Source organism: Petaurus breviceps, unplaced genomic scaffold (assembly GCF_028583685.1).
Source record: "Petaurus breviceps papuanus isolate PSGF00001 unplaced genomic scaffold, PetGlider_PUasm1.0 90895, whole genome shotgun sequence".
Taxonomy (NCBI): domain Eukaryota; kingdom Metazoa; phylum Chordata; class Mammalia; order Diprotodontia; family Petauridae; genus Petaurus; species Petaurus breviceps.
The window spans coordinates 37,301,769-37,326,903 of record NW_027187372.1 but is presented as its reverse complement, the minus strand read 5'-3'; the positions used below and the strand labels follow the sequence as shown (position 1 = coordinate 37,326,903).

Here is a 25,135-nt window from a genome sequence, read left to right as displayed (position 1 = left end):
AATCACATAAATGGGTATCAATGAAAGTGTTTAAAGGGGAAAATGGATCTGAGCATATTCTAACTCTTGGGGAACAGAGATGAGTTAGGTCAGCATTCTCACAACTGTTCTATAAGTATATGTGGAAAGAGGAAGAATTTCTCAGACCCAGAGCCTCGGCTTGACAACCATAACAATAAGAATACCCAGATGGCACAGAAGATAAGGGGCAGGAGGTCCTGCTACCATTTAATTTTTTTAAAAACACTATTATAAGTCTCTTACTTAAAAGGTCATCCTTGTTACCCTACAAGGTAAAAAAGGAATGATGTAGTTTGTTATGAAAATAGCTTTCAGAATGATTCTCCTGCTGTTTCTACAACATGAAAAATGTGACCTTGTCATGCAACTTGCTTTTTAGATAAATATCTTCTGAGGTCCTTTCTCTCCCTCATATTCATCATCTTAAAGGCAGCACAGTGAAGAAATATCTGAACAATAATCTAAAGGTAACTTTGAAGATTCATAAAACCACCATAATAGGATTTATTTATTAGTCTGGGGAATGTCTTGACAAAGGTTTATGTTAAATTAGGGCTGTTTTCCAAAGCATATAGGTACCCCAAATTAAATGCCCCTCATTTTTTTTACTACATCTTTCTCTCTCTCCTTTTTTTAAAGAAAGAAAAAAAAACCCCAATACAACTAAACCTAGTTGGAACACCTCATTCATTTAATATCACACATAAAACTCCTTTCATTAAAATGCTAGCCTAAGGTCACTGAAGCAATGTTATTCCTAGTCAGTAATTTTTTCTTTGTAGAGAAATTCAATTCTATCCTTCACACTTGGGCAATGAATTTTTTTTTGGAGGGTGAGGTAGGAGAGGGAAGGACAAAAATGCATATTCCAAGGACTCAAAGGGGAAAATGTCTATTTCTTCCATGTTTCTGGTTTCAGAGGCCTGCTTGAAATACAGGATTCTGCTGCCAGGCAGTTGGTCTTTTCTTGTGCACATGTTTTGCACATGCAGAAAAAGTTATATATGATGAGCGTAAGAATGTACCCTATAAAACATGAAAACAGAGAGATAGCCATTCCTATCACAGGCCCTTTAGGACACGGCCAATAGAGACTCTTTCTTATATACTAAAAGTTATCAACTCCCCACGTTCCCTGCTTAAATTCCCAATGTTGTTTAATAAAGATTGACTCGCTATTCTACAGGGAAGAAAATCTGATCTTGTAAATTTAATAAAAATATTAGACGCTTAAAAAGTGTCATGGAGAAAATCTATTTAAATACTACCTAACACATCTGCAATCCAAAACAGTACGAGTAAATTAAAGATAAAGTCTAATACTCTCATACCCCAGACTTCTAACTGTTTTATCCCTTACCTGTTTCCTGTCCATATACAGTGTTGATACCTGTGACACAGGGACCATTGGTGTCTTAGCTAAGAAACTTGACAATTCTCACTGTTGTCATTGTCCTTTTCATGGTTCTGTGTTTCTCTTTAATGTCTCCCTTTTTTTTTTTTGGTGGAAGGAAGTTCAATGGCAGAACTGAATGTCACATGTTTTATGCCCACATTTGGTACCTATGATTTTAGTGCCTTTCTTTTGATTGTAGTAAATTGCCAGGTTTTTAAAACTCATTTAATACAGTGCTTAACAACATACTTAGTCTTGTGCCCAGATACATTTCCTGGTGATGATGACAATGATGACAGCTGTCTTCAGTGTAGGTGATCTAGTTTAAGGATAGTGGTGGATGACAAAGAAAGGGAGAAGAGGAAAGGATTTTTAAAAAATCACAATTTTTAGTTATAATAACAGTTTTAGCTTGGAAAATGCCTGCACATAGACCACTTAGTCCATGTAATCATATGTCGACTGAAAGCAAAGACATTTTTGGCCCTTCTATTCATATACCCATGGAATGCAGTTGTAGAAAAGCCTTCTGGATATGACTGTTCTTACAGAATCTGAAATTCAGATCCACTAACTGTTTGATTAGATAAGTTCACGTATTTTTAGGGTCATGTTAATTTGCTTTTCTCAATTCTTCTTTCTTTGGACTGACGTTTCCAATTCTACTTCTGCTTCCTATATTGGAGGTGGATTACCTAGCAATCATTTTATTTCCAATTTACTAGAAATTCTGAATATTTATAAATGAGGGTCACAAGAATTTTATTTAAGTTCTAGAAGCTAGGTTCCAGAATCAAGTTTAGCCAAAGGTGCATTTCTAGTCTATTTAATTAGCTATCTACCTGGTGAATGCCCTGGGTGGGCTGGCATTTTAGCCATTATTTTAATACTATGAAATGTTAGTTATACCTGTTACTATGGTAGTATCTGAATGCCTACTATGTGGACTGTAATACAACATGCAAATAAAATTTCATGGAAAATATGAACAGCACTAAAAATTGAGGTCAAGCAAAAAGACTGTTGAGAGGCAAGAAGAATCTATATTGCACCAACGTTCTTTCCTGATTTGAAGTAACCTTCTGTTTCCTGGGCAGTAAGAAACCACTATGTTTTGGAGCTCATTTGGTTGATAAATAAAGGCTGTAATTACAGAAGCAGGAGCTCACATGCCACTTAATTGCCATATACGGCCTTTCTCATTTTATTACAAAACTTAGGGGTTTTAACAGAACAACAAGAAATTGGGTTTTCTTTCTCAAATTTCTAAACCCTTATCTATTGCCCACCAGTGGGCCCCTATTTGCTGTAATTACTAGGATATAAAAATTTGCCTTAAAGCTTCAAGAAAATTAAAGTACAAAAACCCCAGCAATCTCTGATATATTAAAACTAGTATAGTAAAAGGGGTCTCTTGAGTCCTATTTAAGCCTTTTTTCTAAGAGAAAAGACAATCTTTTAAAAGTAATTACTCCAAGAACCAATACTATTTTTGTCAATCCACAGAATAAGATATGTATTTTGCTGTGTGTGTGTGTGTGTATGTGTGTGTGAGTGTGTGTTTATTTGGAGAATCAAAGAAGCAGGTATAGAATGGTAGTAATCATTAATTAGGATCTAAACCAAAAGGTTATTCTGAGTTAAATAAGCAGAGAAGAAACAGAATTCACTAACTTGAACATTTCCAGAATTATGACACCCTCACTCTTAAAGAATCTAGAGTTATAACTTATTATCTTTCTGAGCACAGGGGAGTAGGGGCCTTATCTAACATTTTCAACTTCCTAGTTATTTTTTAGACCTGTAGGCTTCTGTTTAGAAGTTGTCTGGTATATCCTGAAACATATACACCTTTCTGAGTTTTGTCTGAAAAAAGGCAAATTTAACTAACAGCTGGCTAGTGGATTGCTCACTCAAAGGTAAGATAACAAGGAAATCTTGTGTTTGAGTAAGGCTTACTATGGTTACAAATAAGGCTGATACCTCTTTTTATTGGGGACATTCTAGTTAACATTAATATAATCAATCTTTTCAAAGCTAAATACTTACAATGTCAAAATCCTAGATGTGATTTCTAAGTAAAGATCCTTAATTCCTTTCAAAACCTCCTTGCACACTGCTGCTGATCTTGCTTAAATCACATACTATGTTGCATGATTCACATATGATTGTAGAGTAGACTAACTCATTTATAAAAATCCTGGAAAAAGCTGATTGCTCTAATGAAATAATGAATTTTCCCATTAATGAAACGACATAATATGCATTAATAAACTTCAGTTTAACCTAATAATAATTTTTATTATAATTCATATGGATGAATGTATTGAACTGGCATTTCTAAACTGTTAACTTAATTGAACTAAAAGGTAATCAAGGTTTACTGAATTTGGGGATTACTTTTACAATCCTTCTATAAACTCAAATTCAAATTATATTTTCTATGAGGATGTTTTGCTATTATATGTTTGTACATTAGAGTACAGTGTGAATCTCTTGAAAACCACATACTACTTTTCAGTAATTGGTAAACAAGTAATTATTTGTTCTATTTGGCCCAGAAAGGAGAAAGGGTGAAGGAAAAGAATTGTGTACATATATAAAATTGATGATATTTATGAGCAAAGTTATAGACAGCAAATACAAAGCAAAATAGGACAATACTTAATGCTACTTCCAACCAAAGTTGCTAGATTTTAAAAAAATCAACCCAAATGAAACTAATTTGTCATTTAAAAAATTAGCACATAATATACAACTTTACATAGTCCAGAGAAAAAAAGATCTTATGACATTGTTCTGAGGAATCCTTATGTTTATAAAAATTGAAGGCCTAATTTTGCAAATACAGCTTTCTCAAGTTGTATGAGCAAATTTAACATACATGAAAGGCACAGGATGATATTACGTTGAAGAACGTATTTGTAAAGTTCATAAAAATTAGTCACATCACTAGAAGCATCAGAAGGAGTCTCAGAAGTGTCTTTAACATGAGGTCCTGACTGAATCTGAGACAGGGATAGTCTTTGTATCACAGGTTTAGTATCTGAGGGTAAGACTGGACACTTAGAGAGCAGCTTCTTTCTTAATATGAATACTTATTTTGCTAAAAACAATTGTTTGTTACTAAATGCTAGTACCAGACAGTTAAAACTTCTTCAAACTGGATTTTTTTTTTTAGCAGCTAACTTACTATACTTCATTGTTTTAAAAATATATTCTTCACAATACTGGCATTTAAAATAAATTAATATCAATTATTGAAAGAGTTTTAAAAGTCAAGTCCTGCTCTATGAGCTTCCTATGTTGGAATACATGAATATAGGAAGTGCTTTCAACAGAAAGTTACATAATTCTACAGTACAACCTGTCTAAGAAGGCTTGCAAGGGACCAGTACAGTGACTTGGTCTCTTTGGGTTAAGCAGAAGCATAGGCAAGGGGAAAAATGACTTGGGTCCAAGTGGAGCTTGTCCCCACGACATGCTGAAGAAATGTCTTCTTTTTGTGAAAGTATACCTGCTTCCACTTAGATTTAATGCTACTGAAATGTTTAACAGAGAAATGAAGCATAATAACCTATGCAAAGAGAAAAAAAATGAAATTAAATGATTTTTCAATGAGATTAAATTTTTACTATTAGAATTGACTTAGGTTCCTTTCAAATTGACCACAAATTTCTCGTCACTAACACTGGGTGTTGGCTGGTCAAAAAATATTTTATGGAGAACCTCTAGAACAGTGCCAATATTCTTACAGTACTGAAACCAAAATTCTCCATTTTTTGTAATTGAAAATTCTTGTTTTTAATGAAATAGCTAGCTCTTTAGTAGCTTAAGTGAAATTACTGTAAAAACCAACATCATATGATTAAACCTCTGGAGAATTGTTAGTTTGACCATGATCATGTAAGTTTCTCTATTCCATGATAATTTCCACCAGAGATATGGAAAATCAATGAAGAGATGATGTATTAGCTGTTCTGTTCCATAGCACTTAGTGCATGTCTTAAGGTGGAATGTTGACTCTGATACTTCAAGTGAACTGCTCTCCTGGTAGTGGCTAAGTAAAAATAATGTTTTTGGAGCCAGAAACAAGGCTGTATTTGAGTCGTAGTTGCCCTTTGCTCTGTCCATTATGACTCTAATAATGAGTGCCATCTACATACTTGCTGTCCTTTGGATTCCTTCATTTCAGTCCAGTGATTGAGTTCCTCTTCTCCTGAGCTGTTGAGACCTAGAGAAATCCAGCCTATCATCTCTTTTCGTTTCATGCTGCGTTTGTTATACACGGACAGTATAAGGGTCACATCTGAAAGTTGAAACAGTGCCACTTGAAAAACAAAGGTTTCCTTGTATATGGGATTTGGTTGTCCTCTGCGGATAGATGTCTTGCATTTGGACATCTCTTGACCCATGGAATTCAGAAGAGTTAACTTAACATATGTATCTATAGGGGGAAAAAACCACAAACAACATTTTGGAAAATAAACTCAAAAAAGAAATTTTAAGATTTGCTAAGATTGTTATGTATTAGCATTCTTTAAGGATATGGCGTATACCATGTTAACTGAAGAAAGTTCAATCAGTTCTACTTTAATACAATTATTGTATAGTGTGAATATAAAGTAAAGAGGAAACTAAGTAGGTAAAATAGTTTTGGTGCAATGATGACATAACCTCAGCATTTCTACATGGTAACAGTGGTGGCCTAAGTTAGAAATTTTGCTTAAAGGTATACCTCATAATCCTTTCTCCTCCCTCACATTCCCGCCACCACCCCTGCCATCTTCACCACCCCCATTTTGCTTTACTAAGCAGGGTTTCATAGCATTATTAAACATTTAGCAAGCTCCAATTAGCCACAACACTATAAAGCATTCCACTGTGCTTTTAGAGAATAAGAATAAATGAACAAGTGGGGATGAAGGCAACTGATGAAAAGGAGAAGAGGAACACATAAGTGCAAAGGAGACATCAAAACAGCTTAGGATGAAATGCCAAAAAAATCTCTGCATGGATGTGGTTTTTTTTTAGTATTTTTTACAAAACATTTAAAGACCAAAATGAAGCCAAATGCATTAGGTGTTCAAAGTTTAGAAAACCAAGTAAAATGTTTTCTTCCCTATTTTCATGCAAGAGTACATTTAATGTGCTTTTTGGGGGAAATAAAATAAATGCTATTGGATTTTTTCACAAATGAATGTGAAATTTTGAGATGTCAGATAATATTTTTATGAAATATAAAAAATTGATGCAATGTATAGTGTATAAAATGAATTTTACTTATGCATTGCTTTCTACTATTTGGATGATAAATCTTCTCCTTAAAACTTTGTATTTTCTAGTTCTTTTGACCCATGCAAATGGTATATAGCATATTGTTCCATCACATATATCTATATATTTCCTAATAAAATTTAAATTAACATGAAAGAAAATTGACATGCTTCTTAACAAAAATGTCAAACTTTATTTCTGCTGTATGAATCAAAATAAAGTTATTGGAACACTAACATTATTTACAAACTTTGAAAAAAGAAACTCTCTTCATATATTTGTTAACCTTGTAGGTGCTCTGAATACCATCATCCATAATCAGAGATAAGTCTACAGTTAGTTGTACTTAAGAGTACCACAGATAATAAATGTGCATTTTCTGTAAACCAACATGGTGGACAGCTTCACTGCTGCAAATTTTAGGGTTTGCTTTTTTTTTTTGCATGAAAAGACAACATCCAATTAGCCTCTACAGGAACTCACCTCGGATTATATAAACCTGTCCACCTATCAAGTGTTTTAGACAACAGAACAGTCCATCTGACAACAGGGGGTGGAAAGCAGTAAAAGAAATAATGACCAGATGTCAATTGTTGGGTGAGAGAGGGTCAAAGGTTAAAGTTAAAGAGGAAACACTGTTTACTGGAGTGGAAGAACACAAAGTTTTAGCAGTTTAGTTCAGATAGAGGATTGAACGAAAGGGCTGTTGGGTAAATTTCATGGAATGAAAAAATTTTAAAGGTCATTGTGTAATCTTTAGCAAAAAATTACACTGTTTTAAAAGGGACATCTTTGTAACAATATCTACTTGGTCTAAAGCACATTGAACATAGAAAAAATCATGCAAATGATCAGGCTATAAAAGACTGAAGAAGGGTAATATAGAGTACTTTTTTATTATTTTATTGAATTTAACTTTATTCATGCAATATCTAGCATAAAAATACTGACATTATATAAAATATAATTAAATTGTTTGAAATGAAAATGATTCAAAGTTAAACATCAACTCTAATATGACTTTTTCTCTTAATGCTAATATTGTTATTTTGGATGTAATTTAATCATTCCAAACATAATTTAATCTAAAGCTTAGACCTAATTATTTATGGAGTGACTATACATTTTTGGAAATTGTAGAGAATATACTAAGAAAAAACAAGTCTTTTAGTTAATTTATAATCCATATCTATATAATTTTTAAAAATGACAAATCACATTATTTAGCTTAACCAGTATGTCAGTTATCATCATCAATCAATTTTAATACTATTGGTCTAATTCTAAAATAATAGTAATGTAACAAATTTCTTAACCTGAAAACTCTATCCACTCTTAATTTTGCAAGTTTCTATTAATGATTAAGCAGAGACTTTGACTGTTTTCTTCAATAAATTCAAAGTGTAATCAATTTTTGAATATTTAAGGAGTTATAATCTATTTTGTGTATTAGACAAGCTAGCTACTTCTGTTTCTCTCTTGGTCCCTTGATATTAGGCCAATGCATAGATCATGAGTGTTAAGGCCAAAGAGTGGTTAGAGGAAGAATAGGAGAGTCAGTCCACATGGGTTTATTCTGCTGCAGTATAGCACAGCTAATTAAGAATTTATTTGTCAAAGACATTCAACTGTAAACTAAAATAAAGATTTCATTTACCCATGCTTTCTCCCAAATTATATTAACATCAGTAATTAAGGATTAACTACAATATGTAGTATTTACTCATGTAATTTCCTCCCTGTTCCTTGATATTTTCCCTGCAAAATATGAAGGGTAAAAAAGAGTAAAAGAAAAAGATATTAATGAAAGCAGCTTTGTTCTTAACATTAATGCTGACAAAACCTCATTCATCTTTAAGATTTTTTCATTCCCATTTATTAATGAATAGTAAAATTCATGATTATACCATAAGTTGTTGCACAGTTAACTGGAATCTATATTAAATATTTATTTAAATGATTGAAGGGTTTTGATTACATTTGAAGGATTTTCTTTTAAGTTTTAGTTAGAGGTTTTGACACATTTGGGCCAAGGGAAGAATGACCAGTAAGCGTCTTAAGCCCTAGTTCAGTGCTTATGACTTTCAGCAGAGTTAGAAATGTACTTATAAGATCAGAAGCCCTTCCCTCCCAGTATCTCAGCCTAGGGAAGTTAGATAGGGAAATACAGAAAAAGGTAGTGAGGAAGGTAGGGCAGTGAGGCAGGGACAGAGGCAGGGGCAGAGGCAGAGGAATACTACCAACTAGTATCAATAGCTGACTGCTTTAACTTATCTGCCCTGGCAAGGATAAAGAACATGTACCTTAGAGAAGTTTCTGCTGGCAGCTATTTAAGAGTAGAAAAAAATGTAAAATCAAGGAGAATTACCTGGGGAAAATAATCTCTTCTCAAAATGTAGTAGTAAAAAAACATACAGAGAAAATACATGAGTAAATACTATAGCTCACAGTAGTACACTCAGAGAAACACAAGGACATCAGCCTTTTATGTAAGAACAATAGTTTTATGTAGTTCGATTAGTTATTAAATACTTTAAAAATGCTTTACTTTTTTCCTTTCTGGCATTAATAGTTAAAACATTATGATAAAGCTAATTTATTCAAGTCACCATAAAAAATTAAAAGTCTTGTCAACTCATAACTAATATTTTGGATTTCAGATTTATTTCCCAAATGATTTGAAATAGAAAACATGAAACAGATTAGTTGATGATTGTACCATTTAATTTTTATTGGGTAGGTCTAAATGATAGGATTGAAGTCCCCACCACTGAGAATCCCACAAGTATAAAAAGTATTAGGATTAAAAAATTAAAAAACAAGATTTTCACTCACTGGGTGGTCTGTTTGCTGCCAAGTTTTTGAAGTGACTGCCTTTTATCACTTCTGCTGATAATCTGCCAGTTGTGGCATTATAAAGCAGGCCAATGAGGATTTCTGGAGTTGAGCCATGTTCTAGAGACTGACAAGAGGATGTACTTTCACTACAGGACATTTCTGACATGCTCATCTGGGAACCACAGCCCTGGAATCACAAAGAAAACTTTTAGAAGGATTTTTTGGAAAAGGCAAGTAAAGGGATACATTGTTAATACTGGACTTGCTGGAATTATATAGGTAACTCTCAAGAACAAGCTGTTATAAGGACAATTTTCATATCACCAGGCTAGAAAAGAGATTACCCACATGTAATTGTTTCTGGTTGTCTTTTGGTTTGTATAAAAGCTGGAGTAAGTAAAAAGAAGTAAAAAGGAGAGAATTAAAGATTCATTAAATTCTCTCTCACACACACATATGGTGTTTGCCTTGCATATGGTAGGTCATCAATGCTTATTAACTTGACTAAGTGACTGAAATCAGAGTCTAAATCTACAGGATGATTCCTTTGCATCCTGGGTGGTATACTTATAGACAATATAATACTGTGATTATATACTTTTACATGTTCTCTGAGTTATAAACTTATTAATATGCAAAGTTTCATTGAGGTAAAACATAACATTCATGTACTCATTGATTCTGAGGTAGTACATTTAAATGAGCATATCATGTGACAAAAATATCTCTTAGAATCTTGTACTTTAATTTGATTTTTGCAGCCCCCGGTGAAATAAAATTTAACCAAATGAATGAAAAATATCAAATGCTTTATCCCAATCTTCTGAAGCTAAAGGATCAATAGTTATAAAGAATTTAGTACTTCTAAGTCGACATCTATTGTTACTTACCCCTGCATACCAAACAATACCTAATTGGTAATTGAATTAATCTACTGGATTCATTTTAATAAAATTGTAAATATATGTTCTTCAACCTTAATCCTCACTCATAGACCAGAAAACCAAAAGTTTTACTATGAATCTCACCAAGCAATGTGCAAAATATCGTATATTTTATATTCCCAAACCACTGACCAACAGGAGATACTTTTGTCACTGTGGCCTGATATACATTTATAAATGTAAAAAAAAAATGGAGGACATATTTCAATTAGCGTATTTCATCACATATATTTTAGAGTAAAATGTACGTTCTATATTTTATGTGTTTTCTATGTGAGGCAGCATCTGTTAGAGTATTATGAAATCTATTTTTCACAACATAGTGCTTCCAATTTAAAGTTTATTAACCTGGAGTCAGATAATAGACAAATAATAGTTTACATTTAATAAGTATTTCTAGTTTACAAAGAACTTTCTGCAAACCTAGAAAGACTTGCTTGAGCTGATGCTGAGTGAAGTGAGCAGGACCAGAACACTGTACATAGTAACAGCAACACTGTTCCATGACTGACTTTGTTAGATTTAGCTCTTCTGAGTAATGCAATGATCTAAGACAATTCCAAAAGACTCATGATAGAAAATGTTATCCACATCCAGAGAAAGAACTGAATGCAGATGGAAGCATACTATTTATCTCTTTCTTTTGTTGCTTTTTGTTTTTTCTTTCTCATGGTTCTTCCCTTTTTTTTTTTTTTTTTAAAGCAATTGGGGTTAAGTAACTTGCTCAAGGTTACACGGCCAGTTTTGTGTGTGTATGTGTGTGTGGGGGGAGGTATGGGTGTGGGTGTGAAGTATTTGAGTCCTCCTGACTCTGGGGCCGGTGCTCCTACTCACTGTGCCACCTGGCCACCCCTTCCCTCTTGTTTTGATTCTTCTTTTACAACATCACTAATGTAGAAATATGTTTAAGATGATCAATCATACATGTATAGCCTATATGAGATTGCATATCGTATTGAGAAGGGGGAATGGAGAGGAGGGGGGGAAGATTAAGAACTTGATATCTTACAAAACTAAAAATTAATTAATTGATTAAAAAGAAACTCTCCTCCCAACTGTGAGAGGCAATTATTATCATTATTATTTTACAGATCAGGAAACTGAGTCTCAGAGGGGATGAATAATAACTAGTAAGTAGAAGAGATCATTAAGTGGCAAGGTTTTCTCGCTCCCATGGAATGTTTTACACTGTTTATTCTCAATATTTTTGCATTGATACCTTGTATTTTAGCAATATGATGATCTTTGAAGAGAGTTATGAGAAAGGCTTTGGGAATTTAAAAGAAAGATGGCTGATTCCTGTTTCCATTTGACTAGCAAATGGAGAAATTTTACTTCTTTTCCTTCCACTGTCCACCTCCAAAAGCAATAAGGTCCTGAGGGATCTCAAGCTCCTTGGAAGTCTAGCAGGATTTGTGAAAATGAATGGCTAAAAAGTGTCATTCTAACAGGTTTCATTCTGTTTCAGCCATTGGGGAAAAAAAAAAGAATTAAACTGGATCACCTGACTTTTCCAGAACAGTCAAAGTAACTATCTACCCATGAGTGGCATACGGGTAGAAATCTCATCGACTACAACAAAAGCTACATAGAAATAGCTATAGAAATAGGATGATTGTAGTAAAAACAAATTAAATATGGATACTGTATACTCAAGTGGTTTCTTTCCTCAGAATATTCCTCAGGGCATGCTGCTCAATTCAGTGTATATCCAGAGATCTCCACCCACTCTCTCTGCAGCTCCCATCATTAATTTATAACTGGGGCTTGCCTAGGTAGCAGTAGCTGCTGGTGATTAGCCCACCTCAAACAAATTCCAGTCATTACTAGGTCTACTTAAAGGAGCAGTCCTACAGGCAAATAACAGTAAAAGTATCACTTCTTCCTAGGCCTACCCAACATAGTATCCTATTCCTTTCTAGCATTTTCCCTCAAGGGTGAAGGGTTATAAGACATTCTATGAAGGTAGAAAAAAAATATTTTTTTCTTTCTTTAGGAGAAAGCAAAGAATAAACTGCATATATTGTCTCACCACGTTAGAATTAATTATGCCCATCACATTTCTTTAAGTAATGCCAATATGTCAAAAATTAAATAAGTTTAAAAATACAGTAACAAAACCATGAACTCCACATGAATAAAAACTGGCTCAAACAAAAGGCACAATAAAACTTTTTTCTTTTAAATCAAGTATAGATCCTGTACTGTTACTTCTTTTACATTATATACATAAAGTGATTTCAATTTGCCTATATATCACTCATATTTAACAGTTCCTTTGTGAGGGAGTTAAATGCACACTGCTAATGACTGTAAATTTTAAGATTTCAACATTAAGTGAGTTTATTTCCACTGTTTCTAAAAGGTATTTTGGATTTAACTTTATTTGATTCATACACACAACCTGCCCCTTATGCTTTTCTGAGGATGAGGTGGGGTGGAGGGGATGGTGAATAATGATGAAGTTTAAAAAAGAAGGCTGATTCCCACTCCCATGCCGGAGCTGCCACCATGAGTGAGCTTTACTTCCTGGAATGGTGCCTCTTCCTCAGGGCCTTCTCCAGGCCCCAGGGGAGTGAACATTTGGAAGCTTGGCATGGTGAAGATAGCTGGAGGCAGCGGCTGTATGAATCTTAGTAGCAGGAGCAGCCATTAGCGGCAGGCCCAGAGAAACCCTGAAAAACCCAGGGGAAGAAAACCTTGCAGAGGGCTGAGCCTTGCTCTAGTTAAGGCCGGAATAGGCAGCTTGACCTTGACTTGGACAAGAGCTGCGGGCAGCAGCTAGCTCCTTTGGTCTGTGCTCTCTTCCCCTTGGCTTTGGACAAAACTTTCACTCTTAAATCATGTGACTTTGAGGCCTGGGCTGGAGCTCACTCCCACTAATTTCATGTTCTGTAGCTTCCTTGTGTTGGACTTAAAGGTGCAAGGTCACCTCCTTGGGATAAGAAAGGAAAAGGGACTTTGGTGGAAGGGTAGTCAGAGAGAACCCAGAGATTGGTGGTAGATCTGAAACCCATTTCTTTACTATCATCTCTGTGACTGTGTGAATCACTGCACCTCTGAGGCCTAGTACTAGGCCTCATTTTCCTCATATGTAAAATGAGAGATCTGTACTAGCTGCCCTCAAATGTCTCTTTCAGTTTTATACCTATAATCCATGATCCCACTGTATGAATCAAGTTAATGGAGGAAAGAGGTGTATTGTGGGAAACCTATACTTGTTTTTCAGCTCAGCACGTTAAAATGGACAATTTTAACAGCTCTGATTTAATACTATAGACTGAGGGACAATATGTATTACATAATGACAATACTACTATGTAAGGGAGTGGTGGGGTTCATTAAGATCCCTATTCTTTTGACCAACTATTTTCTCTTGGTAGAAGGGCACATAGGAATGTCTACAGAGATTGAAAAATGACATCATAATGACATTGAAAAGAATTATCAAAGAATTGGGGGGTTGTAAGGTAACTCATCACAAGGGTCTGTTGTTCTGTTGTTTCCAACTCTTCATGACCCCATTTCGGGACTTCTTGGCAAAGATATTGGAGTGATTTGCCCTTTCCTTCTTCCTCATTTTATGGATGAGGGAACTGAGACAAATTGGTTAATTGACTTGCTCAGGGTCACAAAGCTAGTAAAGTGTCTGAGGTCACATTTGAACTCATGAAGAGGAGTCTTCCTGACTCCAGGTCCAGACTTCTTTAGGGAAATTACCTGATCAATACTCTACACCTAATCTATTGGATGATTAAAATATCGGATCATTACAATAAATTGATAGCAGGGGACAGTACCTGGGAGTTAATAGCGAAAAAAAACCCCTTTTATTAAGTACCCACTAAGTACCAAACATTGTGCTTACACTGGGGATACAAAGAAAGGAGCAAGACTGTTTTTGCTCTCAAGAAACTCAGAATCTAATGGGAGAACACATAGAAAGAAACTAAAAAGGGTAGGTTGGGGGTTGGCGATTGGGGTTGTGAGGGAGGTTTGTACCCAGCACAGAGGTATGATAAAGTACTTGCAGTCAGGGTGGAAAATGATCTGAGTTGTTGTGATTTCATCTTGCAGGATGATGGAGATCATAAAGTCTAGGAGAACAGCTGGTTAGGAAATGCTAAGGTGAATGCCTTGGGTACTCTCCTCAAATGGAGGATCTGGGTGGAGTTCCTGATGTCCACCCTCACACCCTTTAGAGGTCTTCATGAGCAAAGAGCATCTGACAGTAAAGAGGCTGAAGGAAGTTGTTAAGAAAGAGATGAAAGTTGTGGACAAGACAAATTAAATGTATCACTGTCTTAAGCCAGAGTTTGGAAGTTTCTCTGGGATAGTACCAGATTCTTTCAGTAAACAAAAATGGGAAGTCTGGGTCAACAAGTGATAGAATCACTACAGAACTGGTAGCCTCTGAATTTGAATTAGAGAAGATAAATAGCTTTAAAGAATGCTTCAGTGGGTTAGCTTTTGGATTTGCACAGGGTATGAAGGTACCTTCTCTGGAACAGAGCATCTAGGTGGTACAGTGGATAGAGAGCACCAAGCCTGGAGTCAGAAAGACTCATCTTGCTGAGTTCAAATTTGGCTCCATATACTTATTAGCTGCCCGACCCTTGGCAAGTCACTTAACCCTATTGCCTTAGTTTTTTCATCTATAAAATGAGCTGGAGAAGGAAATGGCAAACCAAGAAAACCTTCAATGGGGTCACAAAGTGTGGGACAGGACTGAACGATAACAACAAAAGTCTAGAATTACAATGCAAAAACTATTTGCAAAAATTAGAGGTAAATTTTGGGTGTCAGTAAAATGTCATGATAACTATATGGTTTCCTTGTTAAGACTACTATTTATAATTACCTAGGAAAGAACTCCTTATATAATAAAATATGCTTGGAAAACTGGAGACTAGTCTGGAAAAAATTATGCTTAGATCAACACCTTATACCATATTCTACAATGAATTCAAAATGGATGTGGATATTAAATAACATGCAGATATTAAAGACTATATCACAAAAACTTTAAAAGAGAAGCAGATCCTTTTCAGGGGTGTGGAACCTGTGGCCCTCTAGGTCCTCAAGTGTGACCCTTTGACTAAATACAAACTTCACAGAACAAATGGGGATGTGTGAAGTTTGGATTCAGTCAAAAGGCGGTGCTTGAGGACTTAAGAGTGCCACATGTGGCCTTGAGGCCACAGGTTCCCCACTGCTGCATAGCTATGGGAAGGTGATGAATTCTTAACAAAAATAAGAAGAAAGGGAATTATAAAAGGTAAAATAAATCATTTTGATTGCATGAAACTGAAACTTTTGCACGAATAAAATTAACCCTCCCTAGGATAAGAGGTTTGATGTCCAAAATGTATAGACAACTAACAAAAATATATGACCAAAAGCCATTCCCCAATAGAAAAGTGGTCAATAGGGGCAGCTAGGTGGCACAGTAAATAGAGCACTGGCCCTGGAGTCAGGAGGACCTGAGTTCAAATCCAGCCTCAGATACTTAACACTTACATGCTGTGTGACCTTGGGCAAGTCACTTAACCGCAATTGCCCTGCCCTCCCCCTCCAAAAAAAAAAAAGAGAAAAGTGGTCAACATATGAACAAACATATAAACAAATGATTCTCAAAAGAATAACTAAATAATTAACCACCATATGAAAGAATGTCTCAAATCTCTAATAAGAGAAATGCAAATAAAAATAAGCCCCAAGTTTTACTTCACACTTAGAAAATTGACAAAGATGACAAAATATGGGAATAATCAATGTTGAAAGGGTTGTAGAAAGATGGGCACACTAATGCATTATTGGTGAAGCTATGAATTGGTGCAACAATTCTGGAAAGCAATTTGGAAATATGCAGAGAAAGTGACTAAAACATCTCTTTTGAGGCAGAAATTTCACAGCTAGGTACATACTCAAAGAAGGCAAATGACAATGAGAAAGGTTCCATGATACACCAAAAGATTTATAGTAGTATTTTTTGTGGTAGCATGGCTAAACAAATTGTGGTCCATAAACAAATGAAACTTTATTAGCTAAACAAATAATGGTCTATGATCTAATAGCACTTTTACTGTGCAGTAAGAAACAATATATTTAAATGGAGAAGCTTGGAAAGACTTAAATAAACAGATGCAAAATGAACTAAGCTGAACGAGGAAAACAAAATATACAAAAACTATAACTGTAAATGGAAAGAAAAACAATAATATAACAATTGAAGCTTAATACTGCAAAATTATAATGACAATGCTTAGCCTCAAAGATAACACATGAAAAGCCATCTTCCCCCCACTCCTTTGCAGAAATGAGGGACCATGCATGTGGCATATTACATACAATGGCAGACTTCTTTGATATGAAGTTTAGTTTTGCGGAACTATTTTTCCCCCTTTCCCCTTGTTTTCTTACTTTAAGGATGGCTCTCTGTGAGCTGGAGAAGGGAAATATACATACATACATACATACATACACACATATGTGTATATGAAAACAAAAGAGGTCAATAAAAATTTATTTTTAAAAAGTATGCAAGCTACTTGAGAATAGCTATTGTTTCATCCTCTGTATCTGTATCCCTAGCACCTAGCACAGTTCCAGGTACATAATAGGAATTTAATAAATGTTTACCAAGTGAAGTCACAGGTAACAGAAGCAAAGAAAGCTATTTTATCTTATAAAAGGGAACACAGTGGGAACAAAAGCTAAAATGCTTAACCATGTTATAAATTTAAATTTTGGGGCCCCAACAAGAATTTTGTAGAGATCTCCTTCAGAGGCCATCCTCTAAGTCACCAAAAACCAGAATCTCTTGGATAATAATTGTATCTGCCCAATTTAGTTATATTTCAAAAGAGCAACATTTTCCTTTGATTGAACCTTGGCCTTTAAAGTTCTGAACAAAATTATTTTAAACTGTTTTAAATATAAATGGAAAGATTTCTTAGTAGTTTTTTTTACTAGAAAATATATAGAATAATTACAAATTCTAAACACTTAGTATCTTCAAAAATATCCTCTAAGTTATTGATTAGTCTTTATTGTCTACTGAACAATGGTGATATCCTTTTATTCCTAACATAGTTGTCATTATCAGTTAAATTTTCTTAAAATAAAGTGCTGCCCCCTGGTGACCCTAGTTTCTCTTGTATATAACATATGATAGTTCTGAGAGGTTATAGTCCATTGTTTAATATTAAAGTTAGGGACACCTATATCTCAGACTAGAAAAATGAAGCACTTAATGGCATACAATGTAAAAGTGAGTTTCTATTCATTATGTAAAATTACTTGTGATTCCTGAGTACTATACAAGATAGCAAGCAGATGGAACAAAAGAATTAAATGCTTTACTCCTCAATGTTCAATATTTGCTGAATTTGGATATTTTGTTTAAAATTTTCATTACATCCCCCTAGTCACTATGGCTTAAAGTGTTGCTGACACCTTGTGGAAGATTTTGAAAAAAAATTTGTTCAAATTCCATTTTTAATAAATCTCTTTTAATTTTTTTGCAATGCAGGAAATCTTCATAAAATTGGATGGTTTTAAAAATCACCTTAATGATCTTGCATTTCCTAAATTCAACTTGAATTTATACTCTTATTTGAAATATGCTACTTAATAAAAATAAAATTTCTCTCATGTAAACAAAATCATCAGGGTAGTCAAATGAGGAAAGCACATTTATTAGCTAAACAAATTGTGGTCTATGATTGAATAAGACTTTTACTGTGCTGTAAGAAACAATATACTTAAATGGAGAAGCACAGAAAGACTTAAATAAATAGATGCAAAATGAACTAAGCTGAAACAGGAAAACAAATTATACAAAAACCATAACAGTAAATGGAAAGAAAAACAATAATACAGTAATTGAAATTTACTACTGCAAAATTATAATGACAATGCTTAGCCTCAAAGATAATACATGAAAAGCCATCTTCCCCCCATTCCTTTGCAGAAGTGAGGGACAGCATGCATATGGGGTACTGCATACAATGACAGATTTCTTTGCTATGATGTCAAATGTGCTTCCAACTACTTACTGGACATGTGTAGCATGCTACCTTAACTTTATCTCAAATTCAATATATTCAAAATCAAATTTATAACTTCCCCCTCAACACTAGCATCAATTCCTGTCTCCCCATCCCTTATCAATGTATCTCAATTATTTTAACATCCAGGCTTGAAATTTTGTAGTTGTCTTTGATAAAACTCTCTTTAGCCCCAAGATCCAATCTGGCATGAGTGTCTGTCATTTTTTCCTTGAAAATGTATCCTGGATTTTCTATTTCCCCTCTCATCACAATAGTCCAAGTCCTGATTACTTCACAGCTAGAATACTACAATAATCTCCTACCTGGTCTCCCTGACTCCAGTCTCTTATTCTTCCAATCCATGCTCCATAGTGTTGCCTGATTAGTCTTTCTTCTACTTTTGGCATGTTATTTCCTATTTCCCCATTAAAGCATTTTAATAGGCTTTCTATTTCCCAATGTACCAAGTTTAATTTTTTTCAATGATGTGTTTTTCAAGTCCTTTCTATGATTTGTCTGTACTTACTTAACATTATTTTTTTTTACTAACCCCCTCACTTAAATTAGTTTTCTCAATGTCAGACAAAAAACTTTCTGAATAATCCTGTCTTTGTTGATATTTCTTTTTGCTTCAATGTTTTCCTCCTCCTTTTCTGGACTATGCTCCCCATCCTTCAAGACCACTTCAATCTCTACCTTCTCAGAATATCTTCTCTGATGAGTCCATTTCTGATTGAGCATCCCTTTCTCTGAATTCTGAGAATACTTGTAATCTGTACCAAAGTGAGGATTTAGCAAACTTATTTTTAGTGGTGGTTGTTCATGAAGCAATGAAAAACTTCAAACAAACTACATTAAAAACACATGAGATTTGGAGTTCGAAGACCTGAGTTTGAATCCCCTGGTTCTACTACTTACTGCCTATGTTACCAAAGCAATTATTTAAATTTTCTGGGCCTCCATTACCTGTCTGTACAATGGAGTGGTTGGATTAAATAATCACTGTTTCCTTCCTGCTCCAAATTCTATATGTGCACACATAACCCTACAAAAGGAATCCACGTGCTTCCAGATCATCAAGCATGTCATTTTCTAGTAAAGTTTTAAAAAATCATTCATTCTACTGTGTTTGAAACAAGTCTAGAATATAGTATCTGAGGTTTGTTAGAAAAATGATTCAGAACAAAGATAAAAAAAAACCACTTTAAAAAGCAAAGTCAGTCCTTTGCCCCACCAAACAATCTTATGAATTGAGCCAAAAATGTGAGGTAGGAAAGAGGAATGAGTAAATTGGTTCTTTTTTTGTCTTTATTAATTTGTTTACTTTTAGTTTACAAAATTCAATTCCACAATTCCTTGAGTTTCAAATTTTCTCTCCCTCCCTCCCCTCCATAATGGTATACAATCAAGTATAGGATCTGCAAATACTTTCACATTAGACATTAATCAGGTTATAAGGATGGATTGTATCAGATGGAATGAAAAATGGTAACGAGGAAACAAAACCAAACAAGAAAAAGATCAGATAGTTTGCTTCAATCTGGATTCATACTTAGTTCTTTCTAGTTCTTTCTCAGGATGTCTACATCTCTCTCCATCATGAGTCTTTTGGGATTGACTTATATCACTGCATTGCTGAGAAGAGTCCAGTCTATCAAAGTTGGTCATCACACATTTGTTGTGTCTGTAATTGTGTACAAATTTCTCCTGGCTCTACTCTTCTCACTCAGCATCAGTTCGTATAAACATCCATCTGCTTCTTATAGCACAATAGTATTTAAATTGGTTATTTTTAAGTCAGTTTAGGTATAGAAGGTAAAATGAGGGTATAGAGGTTTTAGGTCTTACATAAGAACATGTAAAAAAAGGAGAACTAAATAAAAATTAATGTATTTCCTATGGACAACTTTTACACTAAGGCTGGGTTCTAAGAGTTGAAAACCTCTAGTTTTTAGGTATTCTGTGGGTCTACATTTCTAAAACTATAGCTTATGAGCCCCCACCAGTATGTTTATCATTAGTAGTCAGCAAGTAGACACAACTGACTCAAAGCAAAAGCTTTAATGAGATTTAATGAGATTTAGGAGCAATAGCTACAAAATATACCCCACATATATCCTGGACACACACTCCCACAACTCCAAACAATATCAATGGGAACTATGGGTTCATCCTGAGAATACCAGTAGAGTACCAAACTCAGGGAATATGTGAAGCCAAAGCAACTCATGCTTTTGGCACTGTACTCATGATGGCCTCATACTACAACTGCCAGGCATATTTTTTCTGGGCATGTCATTTGAATCCTGGGTCTATCTCCTTCTGGATGGGTTGTCTTCTTCTGAACGAGTAGTTCCACTGCAACATGACACGGCCAACATGTGGGGGAGAAAGAAATCTCTTCTTCCTCTCCAAAAGTCAAGAAACTATTCCTATAAAGGACTGGATAGTTTTTTTTCCTATATCTGACTGTCTTCTTTGTAACCAGGGATCTTACTCTTCACTTTTGTCTCACCTGGCTCTTAGGAAAAAAGTCTTGTTTTTTCCTGGGTCATGGCTATTCCTTGGCTAGCCCATAGCCTGCTATCTTTGAATACCATTAACAATATCTGATCTGCAAAGCTGAAGATGGTAAGTTTTTTACTCCTTTATTTGAAAGCTATTGTTACATTCTACATATTGATGATGAAAAGTCTGCTATAAAAACTTAATAGATCTTTTCATTTTTCTTCTGCAGATTGCCCTTTTATTATTCTCATCTTTAAATGTCTTTAGGATGCCCTTGCTTATTTGGAACTTTTTAAAAAAGGGTTTTGCTTTCCACCACTTAGTTCCATTTTATAAGTTGATACTGTTCATATTTTTCCATCATCCTTCCTCTGCAAAATTTCACAAACCAGTTAATATTCTAAATCAATGTTACATTTGCTGCTATATCTATCCATCTGATGAGTAAAATGTTTGCTGAGTTTTTAGGCTATTATGCTTTCTTTGTTCTAGTAATTTATATTATTTAAATTTCTACATGAAATTATTGTAGTCATTATCTACATTCTTTCTTCCACCCATATCCCATTTAAAAAATTCAATAATTTACTCAAAAGTAAAATAAAAAAGGATCAAAATCGCTTAGCCTTTTCCCCTCCATTTCTTTTCAATATTTTATGGGAAAAACTCATAATCAGAACATAATTTAAAAAATTGAATTTAATATCTTTTCTTCATTTTTATTTTTCTAGCTTTGTACTAGTTCTTATCCTTGTTCTAATAAGTCAGTTGTCTGATGGTACACAGAAAAGCTGATTCAGAAGAGATTATCATATCAGTAATGAGTTACTTTTTGTATGTTAAAATATGGCCAATGTCATTTTATGATATGATTAGGTACATGCCATATCTAACATATTCTGACTTCTCTTAAAGAAAATATTCATGATCTATAGGCATGAAGCTTCCATGTAGTCTACAATTTTTAATCCCTCTTATTCCTGATCCATATTTTTGAACAAAATTTCTGACTTGACCTATTCCTCTCTTTGCACTCAATCAACTGAGTATCAAAGTATATTTTGATTTAATTTGGAAGGCTTTATCAAGTTCAAAACAACTTTATTGGGGGTGGAGTCAAGATGGCAGAGTAGAAGCAGGTCCTCCCCACAGCTCTGGCTCCCACCATCCCCAGTTCATGTAAAAAGGGACTCTGAACAAACTTTGGAGCTACAGAACCTACAAAATGACACAGAGAAGCTAAGCTCGGCAGGCCGGCAGGAATCGGCCACTGTAGCACTCTGGGAGCCGAGTCCAGCTCCACACCAAGGTTTTAGCCCCAGGGCGGGCCTGACCAGACAAGATCACCAGCAGCTGTGGCCGTTTCCAGATTTATCAACATATAGATGCAAAGGACAAAGTGAGGTCAGTGCAGTATGGACTTTGGGACCAGCAGTTGGGAGTGCATTGGCTTTTGCCCATGGGGCGAGAAGCCACTGAGGAGCCTTGGCTGTGCACCTGCCCCCATGTGGCAGCTTCAGCTCCTGGCCTGCAGACTGTAGGGGGACCAAGGGACCAGTCTGAGGGGTAATCACTCTTGCTTTAACCTGCTTGGATCTGGATTGCAGTCTAGGGTGGAGGTCCTGGGGTGTGTGTCCAGCTTGCCAGAGCGTGTGGAGGCTTCAGCAAGGGCACCCAACTAATACCTCTGGCAGCTGAGAAAACCCCAGTGTTTGTATGAAGCTCCCCTGTCTGGTAGCAGAGTCCTACTGTAGCAAAAAGCCCAAAAGTCAAGAAATTTAGTGACAACATGACCAGGCCAAAGAAACAAAGCAAACAGAAGAACCCAACATTAGACTCCTAATTTGGGCACAAAAAGGATCAAAGCATGGAACAGGAGAAAGACAGTGAACTCAGAACTCCTGCACCAAAAGCTTCAAAGGAAAATACGAGGTGGTTACAGGCCATAGAGGACCTTAAGAAGCAGATAAGAGAAGTGGAGGAAAAACTGGGAAGAGAAATGAGAATGATGCAAGAAAATTACAAAATGAGAGTCAACAGCCTGACTGAGGAAAATATCACTTTAAAAAATAGACTAACTCAAATGGCAAAAGAGGTGAGAGAGGAATATAATGAGAAGAGAGACAGAATGGGGTAAACTATCTCATATAGAAGAGGCAAGGGAAAATGGTTACAATGGAGGGGAAGAATAGGAAGGCAAAAGGAAATGGGTCAACCTTATTCTCATTGAATTTGGCTTGGGGAGAGAATGATATACACACTAAATATAGTATCTCACCCTACAGGAGAGTAGGGGGGGAAGGGAATGAGAGGGAGGATGATGGAAGTGAGGGCAGGCTGGGGAGGAGGGAAGTTGGAAGCACCCACTTTTGAAAAGGTACGGGATCAAAGTAGAGAATAGAACAAGTGGGAGGTGGGATAGGAGGAAGGGAAATATAGTCAGTCTTTTACAATATATCTACTATGTTAATGTTTTGCATTAGCTACACTTGTACAACCTATACCGAACTGCTTATCTTCCCAGTAAGGGTGGGTGACAATGGAGGAAGGGAATGAATCTGGAATTCAAAGTTTTAAAATCAAATGTTAAAAAAATTATATATATATGTATATATATATATACATTCTATTATTAATACTATTTTACATGTAATTGGGAAATAAGATATACAGGCACTGGGGCATAGAGATCTATCATGTCCTACTGGAAAAGTCAAAAGGGGTATGGGAGAAAATATGGGAAAGAGCAGATTGGAGGAGGGGATATCCTGTGGTACTACTATTTTGGGGAGGTGGGTAGGGGAAAAATGGGAAGAAAACTTGTAACTCAAAATCTGGCGGAAATGAATGATGTAAATCAGAAGTTAATAAAGCATTTGAAAAATGAAAAAAAAAACCCAACTTTATTGATGCCCTTTTTAAAAAGTATCAGTCATTTCAATATTCCCCTCCAGACTAAGTCTTCTCTGCTGACAATTAAAAACATCTGATAGTGACATTTGACAATGTAAAAATATTCAGTTCTAGTTGTCTCACTTTTCTTTCTTTTTTTTTCCTTTTGTTGTGCAGGGGAAGGAAACTTTTACTATATTTTTTCTCAGACATTCAATAGTTTTTCAGTCAGAATTTGACTTTCTTTTAGAGATTTTTTTCTTGTGATCTGTGGTCATGCTTATTTTTCTATTTGTACTGATTATGTTGCTTGAAATCTGTTCATATGACTTTGCCCATGTTTCATTGAAATATTCATATTCATAATTTCTTACTGCACAATAACATCCCTGTCATGTTCTTTTGGGTGAGCCATGATCTTTAGGGTATTTCTACCCATCCGTGTCTTCAAGTTCAGTATGCTTTGCTTGGATAGTAAATACATTTTCTTTTAATTTCATTGTTTTTTGCTTATCTTCTTCTAGTTTGTTCTTCATGCCTGTATATTTACATTACAAATCTATTGGTCTCTCTTTTGTTTCTTTGGTGAGACTTGCCACTGCAGACTCTAGCTTTTCTATTTTGCCCATTATTTTTGTTGTGTAAGACACAAATTCTGCTCTCATAATTCTCATTTCTCTTTTGAATCGCTCGGGGACAAGTTGTGGTGCCATATTCTCATGTTCATGGGGGTCTGCTATTTCATCAAGTTGGATAATTTTTCTTTGTTTTGGAGTATTTATTCATAGATGCCTGAAGTTGTTTACTACTTCTAGAGGTTATATTTCATTCTGTTATGAATGTTCTACCTGCTGATTTATTTGCTTATGTTCAAGGTCTTTGAGTTTCTTCTTTCTGAGATCTTTGGTAATTTCAGTCTTTTTTTCTTCCCTCCCTGACTTTCCCCTATTCTCTTTCTGAATCTGTCTTGTCTGACAGTAGTTTTCTAGGGGTTGGATCTTAAAATGTTTCAACCTCTTCCCATGCTGGGCAAGTCATAGTTCACCAGCCTCAGTTTTCCCTGAGTGACTTTTGGGTAGCCACAACTGGCCCCAGTGGATACTGTGGTCTTTCTCTCAGGCTTAATGGAGTGCTACATAGTCCTTCACCTTCCCCAGTACTCTCTCTCTCTCATTCTCTCTCTCTCTCTCTCTCTCTCTCTCTCT

General features: G+C 35.2%; 1 protein-coding gene across 2 annotated transcripts in view; it reads right to left on the bottom strand.

The window, feature by feature from the left end:
* Positions 1-5,008: 5,008 nt before the first annotated feature.
* Positions 5,009-25,135, bottom strand: part of SYT14 (synaptotagmin 14) — a 282,879-nt gene continuing 262,752 nt past the window's right edge. The window contains exons 6-7 of one of the 2 annotated variants that reach the window (XM_069074779.1): positions 9,530-9,719; positions 5,009-5,864 (exon numbers count right to left, since the gene is read on the bottom strand). In XM_069074779.1, coding sequence (XP_068930880.1) covers positions 5,551-5,864; positions 9,530-9,719 — 504 coding nt within the window. In that variant the 3' untranslated portion in view covers positions 5,009-5,550. The remainder of the gene's footprint in view (positions 5,865-9,529; positions 9,720-25,135) is intronic. The other variant, XM_069074778.1, reaches the window with a different exon arrangement.